Below are 14,257 nucleotides of genomic sequence, written 5' to 3' on the forward strand. Positions count from 1 at the left end.
ATCCCCGTTTAGAGAGGCAGGTTTCTCCTCTGGCTGATCCCCGTTTAGAGAGGCAGGGTTCTCCTCTGGCTGATCCCCGTTTAGAGAGGCAGGTTCTCCTCTGGCTGATCCCCGTTTAGAGAGGCAGGTTCTCCTCTGGCTGGCACAGGTTTCAGTTTCTCCTTTCCCTCAGCCTGAGGTTCCTGGGTAAATTCCAATTCCTTGAAGACTATTGCTTCAATAGTCAGGCTGTTGAAGGAAGGGACACAAGTGTCTTTCTCTGGAATGTCTTTGTCCTGCTTTGCCACTCCCTGTCAAAAATTCACCATTCTTTTGCATGCTCCCATGGTCCATGCAACAGGGATGTGGTGTGGCATCGTATGTGGTGCGCGTTGGATCTTTGCGTGTTTTCCTATTGCAGTTTCTCTCCTTTTAAACCTACGTAAGCGTTCTGTTTGATGAGGTCAGTGGAGAAATCTTAGGGAAATAGAAACTCTAAAACCACTTTCAAGATATATGCACATTTGAAATGGTAAATGCAGTAAGTTTTCTCCTAAAAAAAAAAAATAGATTTTTTTGTTATTTTAAGTGCGTGTGCACGTGTAGGTTGGTACCTGTGTCTGAATGCAGAGGCATCTAATCTGTGAGCCATCTGACACCTATACTGGGAACCAAACTCAGGTCCTCTGCAAGAGCAGTACTTGCTTTTAACCTCCAACCTGTCTCTAGAGCCCAGCAGAGCGTCTTCTTAGCTTTCTTCAAACCCTAAGTTGAAGAATATTGCCAAAGTATAATTTAAAGGGGTCCTTTGTTAAAGTAGTAGTATAAAGAGGGAATTAACACTTATTTCACTAAGATATGTGGAGATATTTAGCATTAAAATAGAAGGTTGCAATCAGAAGATGAACTTAAATGGAATATAAAATATATGCACATCTTTACAGTAAAATGCTTGCAGAAAAAAAAGATTTTCTTCATTCCCTGTGTTTTTAAACTGAGACAGGAGAGAGGACATATTGGAGAGAACTCAGAACTCTGTGCAAGATTCTTCAGTGTTCTGGAGTGTGCTCCAGAATTAAAGCCTTATAGTCTTGTACTCCAGGGCAAGGGGAAGAAGCAAGTGAGTCCTCTTCAAAGCTGGCATAAAAGACTATGTTATCTTTTATCTTGTACCAAGAATCCATAACCAGAGAAAATTCAGCTCCCCTCCCAGTCCTGTTACTTGTTTAAATATAGTGGCATTTGCAAAGCTTTACGTCCAGGAGAAAGGGAAGATTGTGTGCAGATGGAGAGGGTGGCAACTGTTTTCTATCCCTTCTGTCTTAAGACATAGGTTTAAACTCTGTAGAATTTGAGTCTGCTTCTCTAGAAGAAGCAGAATCTAAGTTGTATTAACAGTGTGACTTAGATGAACTTGATGCTGCTCTTTCTGGAGATGTGAGTATGAATGAGGAAATCACCAAGGGACGTGATGTGTCCTGAGATTAGCACCATCTGATCTGAAAAGACAAGATAAGACACAGTGGCAAGAGAACCCAACGAGAGCCAGGCTGCTAGTAGGAGCAGTTTTCTGAAAATGATGTAGGCAGCATCTGAGCTGTAATGACCAAGAAGGGAAGAAGAGTTCCCAGTCCTCCTCCTCCCAATAGATGGCACGTCCTGACAGTGGTCAAATCCAATAAGATGCCAGCTAGCCAAAGAACCCCTAAGACAGGCATGGAAGCCAGCCTATTGCTCACAGCAAGGCAAGACAAAAAACTGTGCGTGCAGGAAAGGAACAACAGTTATGGTTAGAAGACTCAAAATCAGAAATATTCAGGCACACTCATCACAGACTGGCTGATATTCTGCCCGTGGGATGAAGGTCAAAAGCTAATGACTCTGAAAAACAAGCTTATGGGACTCCTGGGCCAAAGAGAATGGCTTTGGAGCTCAGCCAAGGAGTTTGGACAAGGAGAAAGTTCCCATGCTCCCGTGGTAAATCAGAAGCTCGTGGTTACTGCGATCGCTGCCTCACACATCTTTTCTTCTTATAGTTCTCCCTTCTCACTCCAAGTCCTTCTGTGCTCCCTTCAAGAACTCCTCTTAAATGTGTAACCTTTTATAATTACTATATTTACAAACACACACACACATATAAAAGAGGGGTATATGTATGTCTATGGTATGTGTGTGTGTGTGTGTGTCTATGTGTGTCTGTGTGTGAATCTATAGCTGAGTCCAATTAGTTGCTCTCATGTACATGTGTTTAGGATTTCCCATGTAGTGTTAGAAAACTTGCCAGGGGTTTAATCCTGGCGAAAACGAATTCTCTCTACTTTGTCAGCCATTGACTTCCCATAGCTCTCCATCTACGAATGGGACCTTGTAGAATTCCCCAAACATCCAAATTAGCATGTTTTAATTGGTGTGGTCATGAAATATGCCATGTGCAAGCAATAATACAATTGAAATAATAACATTGAAATTTTGTAGACACAGCATTCTGTCTTGTCCAAAAGACATTAGGTCCCAGCAGTCTTCCTGCTTTTGCAGTCTTTCTATGCCTGATGGTTTCTGAGCCATAGGTGTACAGGTTGTTTCATAGATGTACCAGTTAGAACTTTTATTCATTTATTCTCTGTATTGTGATCAGTTGTGGGTCTTTGTGGTAGTTCCCATCTGTTGAAAAGGAAATTTCTTTTATGAAGGGGAGAGAGCTACACATTGCTATTTGTATTTACAATATAACTGATATAATTAATAATAATCATTAATTATGAAATGACGGTAGTAGGTTCTTCCTTGGTATCTGTGATCCCTCCAACCTCAGATTCTTGGCTATGGTAGGTTTAAGTGGTCTTAGGCATGAGTTCCTGCCTATTGAGCAGGACTAAAGACCAATTGGACAGCTGCTGGTTACCTACAAGACAAGGTTCCATTGTTGTACCTCTAAGAATACAATGGACTGGTTCTTATTTTGGTTCAGAGGCTTTTCCGCTAGTCATGGCTAATTATTATATTTTCCCCTTAACAGCTTGCTTAAAACCTTCCACTGCTACAATAGTCCCCAGGAAAGAGACATCTAGGTCAGTACTAGTTTGATTCCTCCAAGTCCTGTGTCCGAGGCATGTGGTGTCTTCAACAACAGGGTTTTGCTTTCACGTTTGTGAGGCAACGAAGGACAACAACAACATGCTGGAGCCCCTCTGACCAATCTTCTAAAGGAGGAGTCCTCGCCTGACAGTCTTCCTGCTTTATTTTAGGCCGTCCATGGAGATGGGGTGACTATTATGACCCCATGTGGGAAAGTTCCACTTAACACACACAATGCATTTTTAAAATTTTTATGCATATAGATGTGTGTATGTATGCCTGCATGTGTGTCTGAGTATCACTGTGAACCTGGTGTCTTCAGAAATAGCAGAGAAGTAAGATAACGTGTCTTCTGATATCTTGTGACTGAAGTTATAGATACTTACATCACCATGGGGGTGCTGAGAATAGAACCTGGGTCCTCTGGCAACGCAGAGGACCTAGTCTCAGGTTCGAAATCACCTTAGCTGTGTTGAGTCTGGGTTCCATCTGATGGAGTAGGTCTTAAGTCGAATCAGTTATTAATTACTTTCACAAGCTTTGTCCCACCTTTGCCCTGGCATATTTCCAGGCTATACACCAGTTTAAATAAAGGGTTTTTATCCGGCTTGGTGTTTATGTTTCTCTTTTCAGACTGTGAAGCATCCTGTACTAAAGGCATTAAAAAATAGGGCTGAGGACTCTGTGTAGTCACCAACAAGACATTCATTTTTAAGAAGTTGTATAGACATTATCTTCAACAATGGAGCCTTGCTGTCAGTTTGTGGAGAGTAACCTAAAAGTTTTGGCAACAGCCTGTGCTGTTTAGGGATTCCCATGAGGTCCCATTTGGATAACAACTCAGTTAGATGCATGGCATCAAATTTTTAAGTGATGTATGTGGTAATTATCAGTTGCTGTATAACAAATTATTCAAGAATCAAATGTTTTATTGTCTCTCATAATTATAATTATTTTGTAAGTTTTCCAGTCTGTGGTATTCAGTTATAGTAACAGAAAGCAGATTTAAACAGAAGTAACAGATAGTATAACTGATAGTGATTCAGAAACCATATATGGAGATCTAATGGTTCATACTTAGCATGATTAACAATTTTTATCCATTCCCCAATTGTTCCCTTTACAGTATTTTCAAACTGCCATGATCTGTTTTCATGTACTGTCATACGTTTACACCTCTGTTTCTGATGCAGTAACAGGTATACTTCTTATTCTCTTGGAGACTAGGCAAAGATTTGTTTGTTATTTATCAGAAACTGGTCAAGAAGAGACTAGTAAGTGGGTTAGAAGACTCAGAGTACCATACCATACCATACCATACCATACCATACCATACCATACCATACCATACCATACCATACCAGAATACTCAGAGTACCATACCATACCAGAAAACTCAGAGTACCATACCATACCAGAATAACAGTGGCTTAACTGAGTTGTTCCATCTCAGCATCTCTCATGAAGCCACAGTGAATGAACTGCCTGCTCAATAGGCAGTTATTTCATGGTTTAATGGGAAAGGATTCACAAGCAGGCTTCCTCACAGGACTGCTGAGAAGTCTCAGTTCTTTGTCATATGGACTTTTCCATAGGCCTATATCATGATATGGATTTCTCCAGAAAAATAAAAAAATCAATCCAGATGAGAAAGATGAAAACCATAGTCTTTTTATGAACTATCATGGGAAGTGACATCTCTTTGCAATGCCTACTTTATTGCCAACTCAATAGAGGAAGAGCTTGTGTAATGATGTGATTATTTGCAGACAGCAGTCATTAGCAATCCTCTCAGAGGCTCTGTATCATATTCAAAACAGCCATGAAATGAACACACTAGTCTGTGTGTTACTGACTGCATCAATCAATCTTGTTTTGTAACAAAATTATAAAACATTTGGGCTATAGTACTTTGAATTGATAAGTATAGTATTAATAATGACAAGTTTTATGGACAAAGTAAGTACTTATTTAAATTGTGATTTAATAGGAAAGCATGAAATAAATGTGGAGCAATAAGATTTCAAGTCTCTAAAGTATATTTCTACATGAATTAGCATTCTGTGCGATTTTAGCTCTTGTATTAATACTATTTTTCCATCAATGTGACCAATACCCAATAAAATAAGGGAGGAAATGTTTATTTTGACTCTCAAGGTCAAATAATTATCCATGGTCTCTTGTCCCAATGAACTTGGGACGAACACCTTGGGGGCAGTAGCATACAGGAAGAATATGTCTTTTTCTCTTGGTAAACAAAAAGACAAAAATTAGAGTGGGAGGCAGAGGGGAGAAAGAGGTTCTGCATCCTTAAGAAACCGAACCCAGAAACTTCTTTTCTCTAGATTGATCTGACTGCCCCAAGTTTCCAGAATTTCACTAAGCAGAGACCAAGACTTCAGTGTATAAGCTCCTGAGGGGAACACTTCATATCTAAACCATGTTTTCCCTGACCCTCAAAAGTCTTTTGCACTGTCCCAGTGGAAGTTATATTCTGCTCATTTTCAAGAGCTGATGAGATGGCTGGGTGATTAAAGGCACTTGATATCAGGCCTGACAACCCGAGTCAGATCCTTGGAACCCAAAGAGAGTAAGTAGGGTACTGATTTCTACATGTGACACACACACACACACACACACACACACACACACACACACACACACACAAATTAATTAATCAATTAACACAATCTTTAAAAATCCTAAGTTAAACATCTAACATCTCTTCTGAAACTTAAACCTGTAGCTGTGAGCTTCTGTCAATTTTTTTAAAGTTATGTGCTTAAAGGTACATTGGCACGGAGTAAATAATTCACTCCAAAATAAAGAAATGGGATGATAGGAAGAATAGGCCCCAAGTACAACCAAATCCCAGCAGAACAAGCACTAAATTCTCTATCCCATTCCAAGCACCTTGGGCACATGGTAGCATGAGCTAATCTCCAAAGGCTTGAACAGTCCTCTGCCCATGGCCTTATTAGAGAAACCCACCTAGACTGTTATGATTTTTCTCACTTAGTTTCTAGTTTTCTGGTGTGTGTGTGTGTGTGTGTGTGTGTGTGTGTGTGTGTGTGTGTGTGTGTGGGTAGCAGGGAAGTGTTCTAGTCTCAAATGAGAGTCAACTGGCCAGGCTAGTCTGACCTTGCACTTGTGATCCTCTTGCCTCTGGACTCTTCAACATGTCCTCCTAGAATGTAGCATCATATCTAACCACAAACNTGGCCAGGCTAGTCTGACCTTGCACTTGTGATCCTCTTGCCTCTGGACTCTTCAACATGTCCTCCTAGAATGTAGCATCATATCTAACCACAAACCATCACTCTTGTCTTACTCTTTGTCTAGTTTTTCTAGACACACATTTAAATTTCCTGGGCTATCCAATATCCTGAGGTCTTCATAGTAACTTAGACTTGACCTTGAAGCACCTTGAGTTAGCTTCTTGTAGGTAATCTAACCTGTTACAAATTGACCAGACTCCCAGAACCTCTTTTGGACTCTTGGTAGGAGTCTCATTGCCCCATAGCTTTTCTTTTCTGAAGGCTTGCAAAATATTCATTATAAACTGGCTAAAAGCATCTGGAAAAAGCCATGCCATTGCATAAATGTTATACTTTTTGATGTTTCATTCACCAAATTTACTAGTCCATCATATTTAAACAGTCTGACACATAATTTCCAGATATAGACAAAATATAGGCTTTGTCATAACTAGCATATATGACATTAGGTACAATTCCCAGAGAGTTTCTAGTCTCATCCTAAACTACATAAGCCTGTTCATAAAAGTCATTATCTCTATCAATATTTGGTCTTCTGAGCTCCCACTAGAACATTCACCAAATACTGCATTTTAGAACCTTTCTAGCCTGTATTTCCTAATTCTTCCAAACCATAAACCAGTTCCAAAGCTTCAAGAAACGAGTCACTTTTATTAATCACTTTATAATATTATAACCAAATTTATTTTTTTTCTTCTTTTTTAATTTTCCTTATTTACATTACAAATGCTATCCCGAAAGTTCCCTATACACACACCCCCGCCCCTGCTCCCCTACCCACCCACTCCCACTACTTGGCCCAGGCCTTCCCTTGTGCTGGGTCATATAAAGTTTGCAAGACCAAGGGGCNTCTCTTCCCAGTGATGGCTGACTAGGCCATCTTCTGCTACATATGCAGCTAGAGACACAAGCTCAGGGGGTACTGGTTANTTCATATTGTTGTTCCACCTANAGGGTTGCANNCCCCTTCAGCTCCTTGGGTACTTTCTCTAGCTCCTCCATTGGGGNCCCTGTGTTCCATCCNATAGCTGNCTGTGAGCATCCACTTCTGTGTTTNCCAGGCANTGGTATAACCTCACAAGAGGCCGCTATATCAGGGTCCCTTCAGCAGAATCTTGCTGGCATGTGCATTAGTATCTATATAACCAAATTTCTAACAGAACAAGTAAACAGAGGATTTCTTTTAAATCAGTTTGATTTTATGCACTTGAGTATCAGTGTAGAAGGGGTGTAGCAAAGAGCCTTCTTCATCTATGGGAAACAAGAAGCAGAAAATGAGAGAGGAAGAATCATTGACCTACCTCCTCTTGGGTAGGTCTTGCTTCCTAAAATCTCTAGAGCATCAACCTGAGGACCAAACTTTCAATACCTTGTTAGGGTGTACTCCATTCCAAGCCATGACAACACTGTCTTAAAATTGTGTTGTATAAGATGTCTCTGAATTATGAGAGCAAAGAACTAACTCTCAGTTCTACATGTTTTGTACTCTTTCACAGGACCCATGGAAAGGATTGCAGATATTTGACCCAAAGTTCAATGATTATTAAGCACAGTTAGTTCTTCACCTTCTCTTGTTAGCTCTCCACATGACTCCAAAATTCATTTGTATTAACTATGCTACTAATCACCAGAGAATTGTCTGATTGTTGAATTAATTAGATACATTCATTGAGGATGCACTATTATAAGCAAAGAATAAGGACATGTCAATTTCTATATGATATAAACAGAATACAACTTAGTTTATCTTGATTACTTTTATTGAGTGTGGCAGACATGGGTACTCCTTTTAATGATATGATGGTTCTTGAAAGCATAGGGTGTCCTGAAAAATTATAAAAGGAGCTATATGGCCTCAAAGTTTGTGGCCAAAGAGTTTGTTGGCAAGCTCAGCCCAGGTCCAGTTTTCGTTTTTGTGGTTTGGTTTGGTCTTATTTTTTTGTCATTTCCAATGTCTTTCACTGCTTTGTACTGAAGGTAGATCAGGAGGTAACATCCGGCTTCCAAGTCCCTTCTGTGCCTTCATCAGGATGGAGCACATAGATGCCCCATCTCTTGGAAGAGTTTCTTCTAACACTCTTGACTTCTCTGCTCAAGGTAATACTCTACTCCCAATGCCACTACTGGCAGGAAATCTTAATTTGAATAGATTATGGTTATTTTAGAGCCCCATTTGCAACTATAGGTTATCTAAAATTTGGTGGACAGGAATGGGGGGAACAAACACATTCAGAGGAAAACATGGTAGACTAAAAGCCTCAGGGGTATGGGGAGAACTCACAGGTGTGCTTGGTTGAAGTGAATAGTGAATGAAAAGAGGAAGGAATAGTGTGTTTGGTACAGCTAAGAAACCTAACATATTCTGGGATACATTTAGGGCCTACAAGCATTTTCGAAGGAAAATTAGGTTATCAGGGTTGATTAAGTTTTTGTAAGAAAATAGTTGTGGCTAAGAGAAATAAAAAAGTCTGATGTTCAGGAGCAGAGAGCTTGAAAATTTTAAATATGACAACAGCACTCCATCCATTCAACTGAAGTATTTTTCATCATGATGCCCTATAAACCAATCACAGAAAGAGCATGGGAAGGTCTAATGGATGACACCACCTATGAAACATAACATATCCAGGCAGCAGAAAGCTGTTAAAGCAACACAGATTTCATTGTACAGTATTAACTTAGAATTTTCTTCCTCTGGAAAATTTTGAATAAAATATACCCTGAACGCATGGTGTGGTATAAAGCAGACAACTATGACCAACAGGAAGAAAAAACTCTTGATTTGAGCTCTGTACTCTTGATGGGCCCACATATCAGGCCAATAGGCTTTTATCAAACGAAGAAGGATAGCCAGCTGTATCAGAAAGAGGAGCAGAACTGTTGTCATCATAATAACAATTATAGAATAGTTTATGATGATGATGTCCCTGGAGTTGAGAGATTTATGAAACTCAAAGCACCGCTGTTGTTCTGTGTAACTTGGATCTGTGCCATACTGTAAAAAAAATATCGGTAAGAAGATGAAGCTTCCTATCATCCAAATAATAATACTTAGAGCCACGGCATGGAACTTTTGTAACTGTTGCATTTGGAGTTTCTTAAAATAGATGAGCAACCGAAGTGTAACAATGGCCACATAAAAAATGAAGGTAAGGTACATATGACCATATATGACGCCACTAACCATTCGGCAGGTAAAAGAGCCAAGCTTCCAGACTGCTGAGAGGTAGTAGCTGAGGCGGAATGGCAGACTAATCAGGAGGAGGGAGTGCAGCACAATGATATTGATGATGATCGTGGCAATCATTGATTGGCAATTCCTCTTGAACATCATGTGTGACATCATAACTGTTCCAACGGTGCCTCCAAATAAGACCACACTATAGACTGTTGTCAGAATTGCTCTGCAGTGAACATCACAGACTTGCTCTGCCATAGGCATCGCCACGCTCGAGCCATTTGACACGAGGGCTGCATTCATCATCGCCTCCATGGTTGATCGTGGAGAAATTAGACCACAAACTGTCAGATCAAAAGTTTTACGAAGTTATGATTGACATACTGAAACAGGGCACTCATGTACAAATATTGAACTTTTCGATCCTTGAGGACTTTTTCAAAACCTTGAAATCACACTAAAGAAGTACTGTCATCAGTTCCGCCCAGTAATTCAAACATACTGGAGACAAAGAGTGAATGAAGTTAAATAACGAAGTTGGGTAGATTTGAATGTAAAGTGCAGAGCTGTGCTCTTATTTTTTCTATAGACAGATATGCTCATGTATACGCACCAGGACAAGTGGAATATCATGAGAGAGAATGTGTAGGTTTGCAATCAGATGCAAAACAGCGCTGAACTTTCAATCATTGAAATAAATCATGTGTGTTGTACATGTATGTTCACACTGTGTGCATGTACACTCACCCACTTGCCTGCCTATGGTCAGTTAGCAACAGGTTATATTGCTCAGTGGCTTTACGTTTTGATTTTTGAGACAGTTTCTCATGGCTCCTGGAATCTGCAGACCCATCTCCCATCTCCCAGTGTTGGGATTATAGACAATTTGTCCATGCCTAGCCCTTCATCAGGTCCTGGGGACCCAGACTCAACGTCCTTCTGCTTACACTGAGCCTCTTCCAGTCAAAAAATAGTATGTAGAGGCAACATACTTATGATAGAGAAATTAACCAAATTTAAGTGAAGCTAGGATCAGTAGAACCCAGTGCACATTCAGATCAGATTTATAAATATGACCCCTCAAGCTTCAGGCAAATGGACTTATAACAATGCAGAGAAAACCCAGACAAACCATGCCACTATCACACGAAAGAGTGTCACGTGACCATGAGATATTATTTTTTTCTGGGACCAGTTTTTGAGCAAGGAGTTTCCTGGCACAAACCTATCCCTAGACCTCTTTCTGCTTAACCCTAGATACTTTCACACACTGGCGTGCTCGATTTTGGTAAAACGGTCTTGGAGGATGTTTTGCTTGGTTGTTATTTAAGTTTTCCAAGCGTGAGCGGGAGGGGCAGATCGTTCCATGGCAGGAAGACTGGGGTGGCTTGCAGCTATCCAGCAAATACAGGCCGTGCAGTTCTGTCTTTAGAGGCTGAGGAGAGACATGAGCCACTGCAGATTCAGGAGCTTCCTCTGGGAAGGAGGAAGGTTGTGCTGACAGCAGTGAATGCTTCTGTAAACATTCAGTGAGCTAGTGTGCTTCAGATGATTAAAAAATAAATCATGATTTTTAATATCAAACCATAAGAGGCAGCTTTAGCTCTTGACCTTTAAGTGTCATGATAGATAATTAGGATGTTTAAAATTGTTATTTCACAAATATATGTTTGATAAATATCTATTTTAAACAATAACAATTTCTCAAGACCTCATTGCTAACATTATGAGACTCCGGGCCTTGACAGCTCCAGCTTCTTGAGTGGGTCTGCAGCTTGTCCTCATGTACCGCTTGCCCACCTGCCAAGAGGCACAGTAGAATTATTTGTGTCTCAGTGAGAAGCCACTTGCATGGCAGGTCTAAAGATTCTGAAGTTTTTCTGCAAATACAACCCTTTTCTTGAAAAGAATAGCTGTTTTCTTGTAGAGAAATTCAGTTGATTGTGGCACAGTTACTGCCCACAGTAAGATTTTATGTTAACTTAAAGACATCATGACTTCGATGGCAATCTAAATGTTTATAGTCAAATCAAACATTTTAATGAAGTGCATACATTCAACATATATAATATTTGCCTGCTTTTATGTGACACTATATTTTTATACGATATTAACATCCACAAGTTTAACACAATTTATAGAGTTTAGATTTTGGTCTTTTTCAAATTTAAGTATGTGACTTAAGATTGAAACTAATTTAAAGTAGTTTTGAAATTTATATGAATTTTGAATTTTATTTGAAACTAACTGGGCCTAGATTATGGCACATTTCCACGGCTTAACTGGATACTGCCTGAGGCAGAGGAGAACATTTAGAGAAAGACAAGTAGCTCTGCTGTTAAGCAACTGCTTTAACAATGGAACAGGTAATTAAACTTCCCTCTAGCTATAAAAAAAAATTGAATGATGCCTCTCTTCAAGAATTAACTTGGGTTGCATCCATATAGAAAATTGAAATTATGTCATCTGCAGGAAAAGACTCAGAAAGACATGACCAGCAAGTAGAACCTAGACACAAAATAATCTGTGTGCATACATACATCCTATGTGTTGACATGTAGATCTGTGTGTGTGCTGAGACCGGAAATTAGGAAGAGAGCATGATGGTAGAGAAAGAGATCTTAAAAGAAAGGAAAAATAGCATTACATTTTAAAAGGTACAAGATTTGAGGCAGGAGAGATAGCCAGGCCGGTGAGCAGAGGAGAAAGCAAGGGAGGGGATGGCTAAGAACAATATAATGGTGCACGTGTCTGAAAATGTAACAACACAGAACTTTGTGTGCTTGCTTTAAAAACGAGTAAACTGACAAATAAAAGAACCTAACAGATTTTCTGATCTCTCAGATAGACCTACCCTGCGTTTTGTTATTTCTCAGGAACTTCCTGCATTTTCTCTCAAAACTTTACCTGGTGACTGCAACCCCATTTCTAACCTTATCCTTGAAAATTGAAGCCTATTCTGAATTCTGGGTATTTCTTCGCTCATTCAAACCAAGCACCAAAATTTCTAGAGACTCCGCCCTCCAAGACCCAAATGCAGCCACCCAAAGTACTTGCCTGCTTCTTCTAGTTGTGATCGATCCTGGTGGAAAACTCAAGGCACCGTGGTCATCTGTTGTTCTGCACCAATGCAGGCAGTAAACACAATTGCTGCAACCAAATCTATCCTAACCCAACCGTCAACACAGCCATGAGTGGGATCATGAGTGGAGGGACTAGTTCAAGTCTTGCACTGAGAGCTCAAGAACCCCAGCAGCCAAGATGCAGAGTCCTGATAAGTTAAGCCTCCGAGCTCAAACGGACATTGTCTCGACAGTGGGGCAGATTCAAAACAGAGATTTTCGTTTTCACTCCCAATGACTTATTAGCAAAGTTAAAATGGAAACCGCAGAGGGATTTTCCAGCGCTGTTTCTCATCCTGCTTTTAGGTACCACCCCAATTGTTCTGTACTCAAAATAAGAGCAGTATAAGGAAATACTTTCTGGACAGCTTTCTCTCTGTCGGAGTCTCCTCGCGTTCCGTGGTGACAACCTTCTCCCAGTTACGCTGCTGTTTGGAAATGCGTTTCTTTTGGAGATCCGCCCTCTGCTGATGTAGCTTCTACAGATGGTTGGCTTCTCCCAAAGGCCCCATCTTCTTTCACAAGCAGTCTCACCCCCGGTCCTGACCTTAGCTGTCCGAAGACATTGAAACATACTGTAAAGAAAAGTACAAACTTAGCACCACAGAAAGATAAAAGGGACCAATACACCTTCAATGGTTGTAGACACACACCTGCCGTGAATCATACCAAGATTCAGCTACAGAAACTGAAATAATGGAAATGTTATTGTCTAGCAACCTCATTATTGGCCTACATTTGAGCATCAGTGAGGCTATTTTCAAATTGTTTTTAAAAGATAAACATCACCTGTACCTGTGCTATCCGCTACTCAATTGTCCAACAGTGCTTATCACTTTGAAGACATAAATGAACCGAATCTACTTGTAACAGACCCATCTACTTAATCATTTGAATAAAACTTAAAAGACAAAATTTTGGCTCTTATGAAGAAATTAAAATTTTTTACCAGCTCAACTCAGCTAGAGAAAGGAAAATAACTATACACAGAAAGAGTTTTCAGCCAATTGTAAGCATCTCGATTTTTAAGTCAAATTAATTCATAAAACACAAAATCTGGGTCACAGCTTCAATTTAAATGTAGTAATCTGACAATCTTTTTTTTTTTTTTTTCAAATAAAGTGTGTTTCTGGAGTCTGTGTGCAAAAGTATGTTCCCATAGAAACAGGGTTATGTTTAGAGGTTGCTTGTATGAGGAAGAAAAACTGGGACATAGGTTAGTTGCAACCAACAGCAGAGAATACAAATAAAGCAACTGTAATGGAAACTGTGCGCTGTGCAGCCATCGTTCACACCAGTGGCATGGACGTCTGCTAAAGCTGTGCACGTCTGTCAGGGCAGGAGGAACGTAGCGGTCCCCACATCGTCTCCACTCACAATCAGATGCAGCCTTTTCTCCAGGCAGACATGACAATTCTTTAATGAGAAACAGCCAATCCCTAGCAAAACAGCCTAAAACAGTGATTTACTTCAGGACAATACAATCTTTTTTCTTTAACCAGAACTCAAGCTGAGGACATTATCACTGCAGGACCAACGGGGGTCAGAAACCATGTCATCTCTTCTCCACCAGGAAGCACATGGGGAGGTGTTCTGTTAGAGGAACCGTTTATTTATTTCCTACT

The 14,257-nt window shown here is 40.1% G+C and overlaps 1 protein-coding gene across 1 annotated transcript; it reads right to left on the reverse strand.

Annotated features, from left to right (window-relative positions):
• Positions 1-8,248: 8,248 nt before the first annotated feature.
• Positions 8,249-12,726, reverse strand: LOC110333573 (probable G-protein coupled receptor 141). The gene is made up of 2 exons (XM_021215181.1): positions 12,568-12,726; positions 8,249-9,854 (listed from the first exon to the last, which is right to left on the reverse strand). The coding sequence occupies exon 2, from the start codon at positions 9,823-9,825 to the stop codon at positions 8,923-8,925; it is 903 nt and encodes a 300-aa protein (XP_021070840.1). The 5' UTR covers positions 9,826-9,854; positions 12,568-12,726; the 3' UTR covers positions 8,249-8,922.
• Between the last annotated feature and the right edge of the window lie 1,531 nt (positions 12,727-14,257).

The sequence above is a fragment of the Mus pahari genome, chromosome 16 (assembly GCF_900095145.1).
Source record: "Mus pahari chromosome 16, PAHARI_EIJ_v1.1, whole genome shotgun sequence".
Classification (NCBI taxonomy): Eukaryota; Metazoa; Chordata; class Mammalia; order Rodentia; family Muridae; genus Mus; species Mus pahari.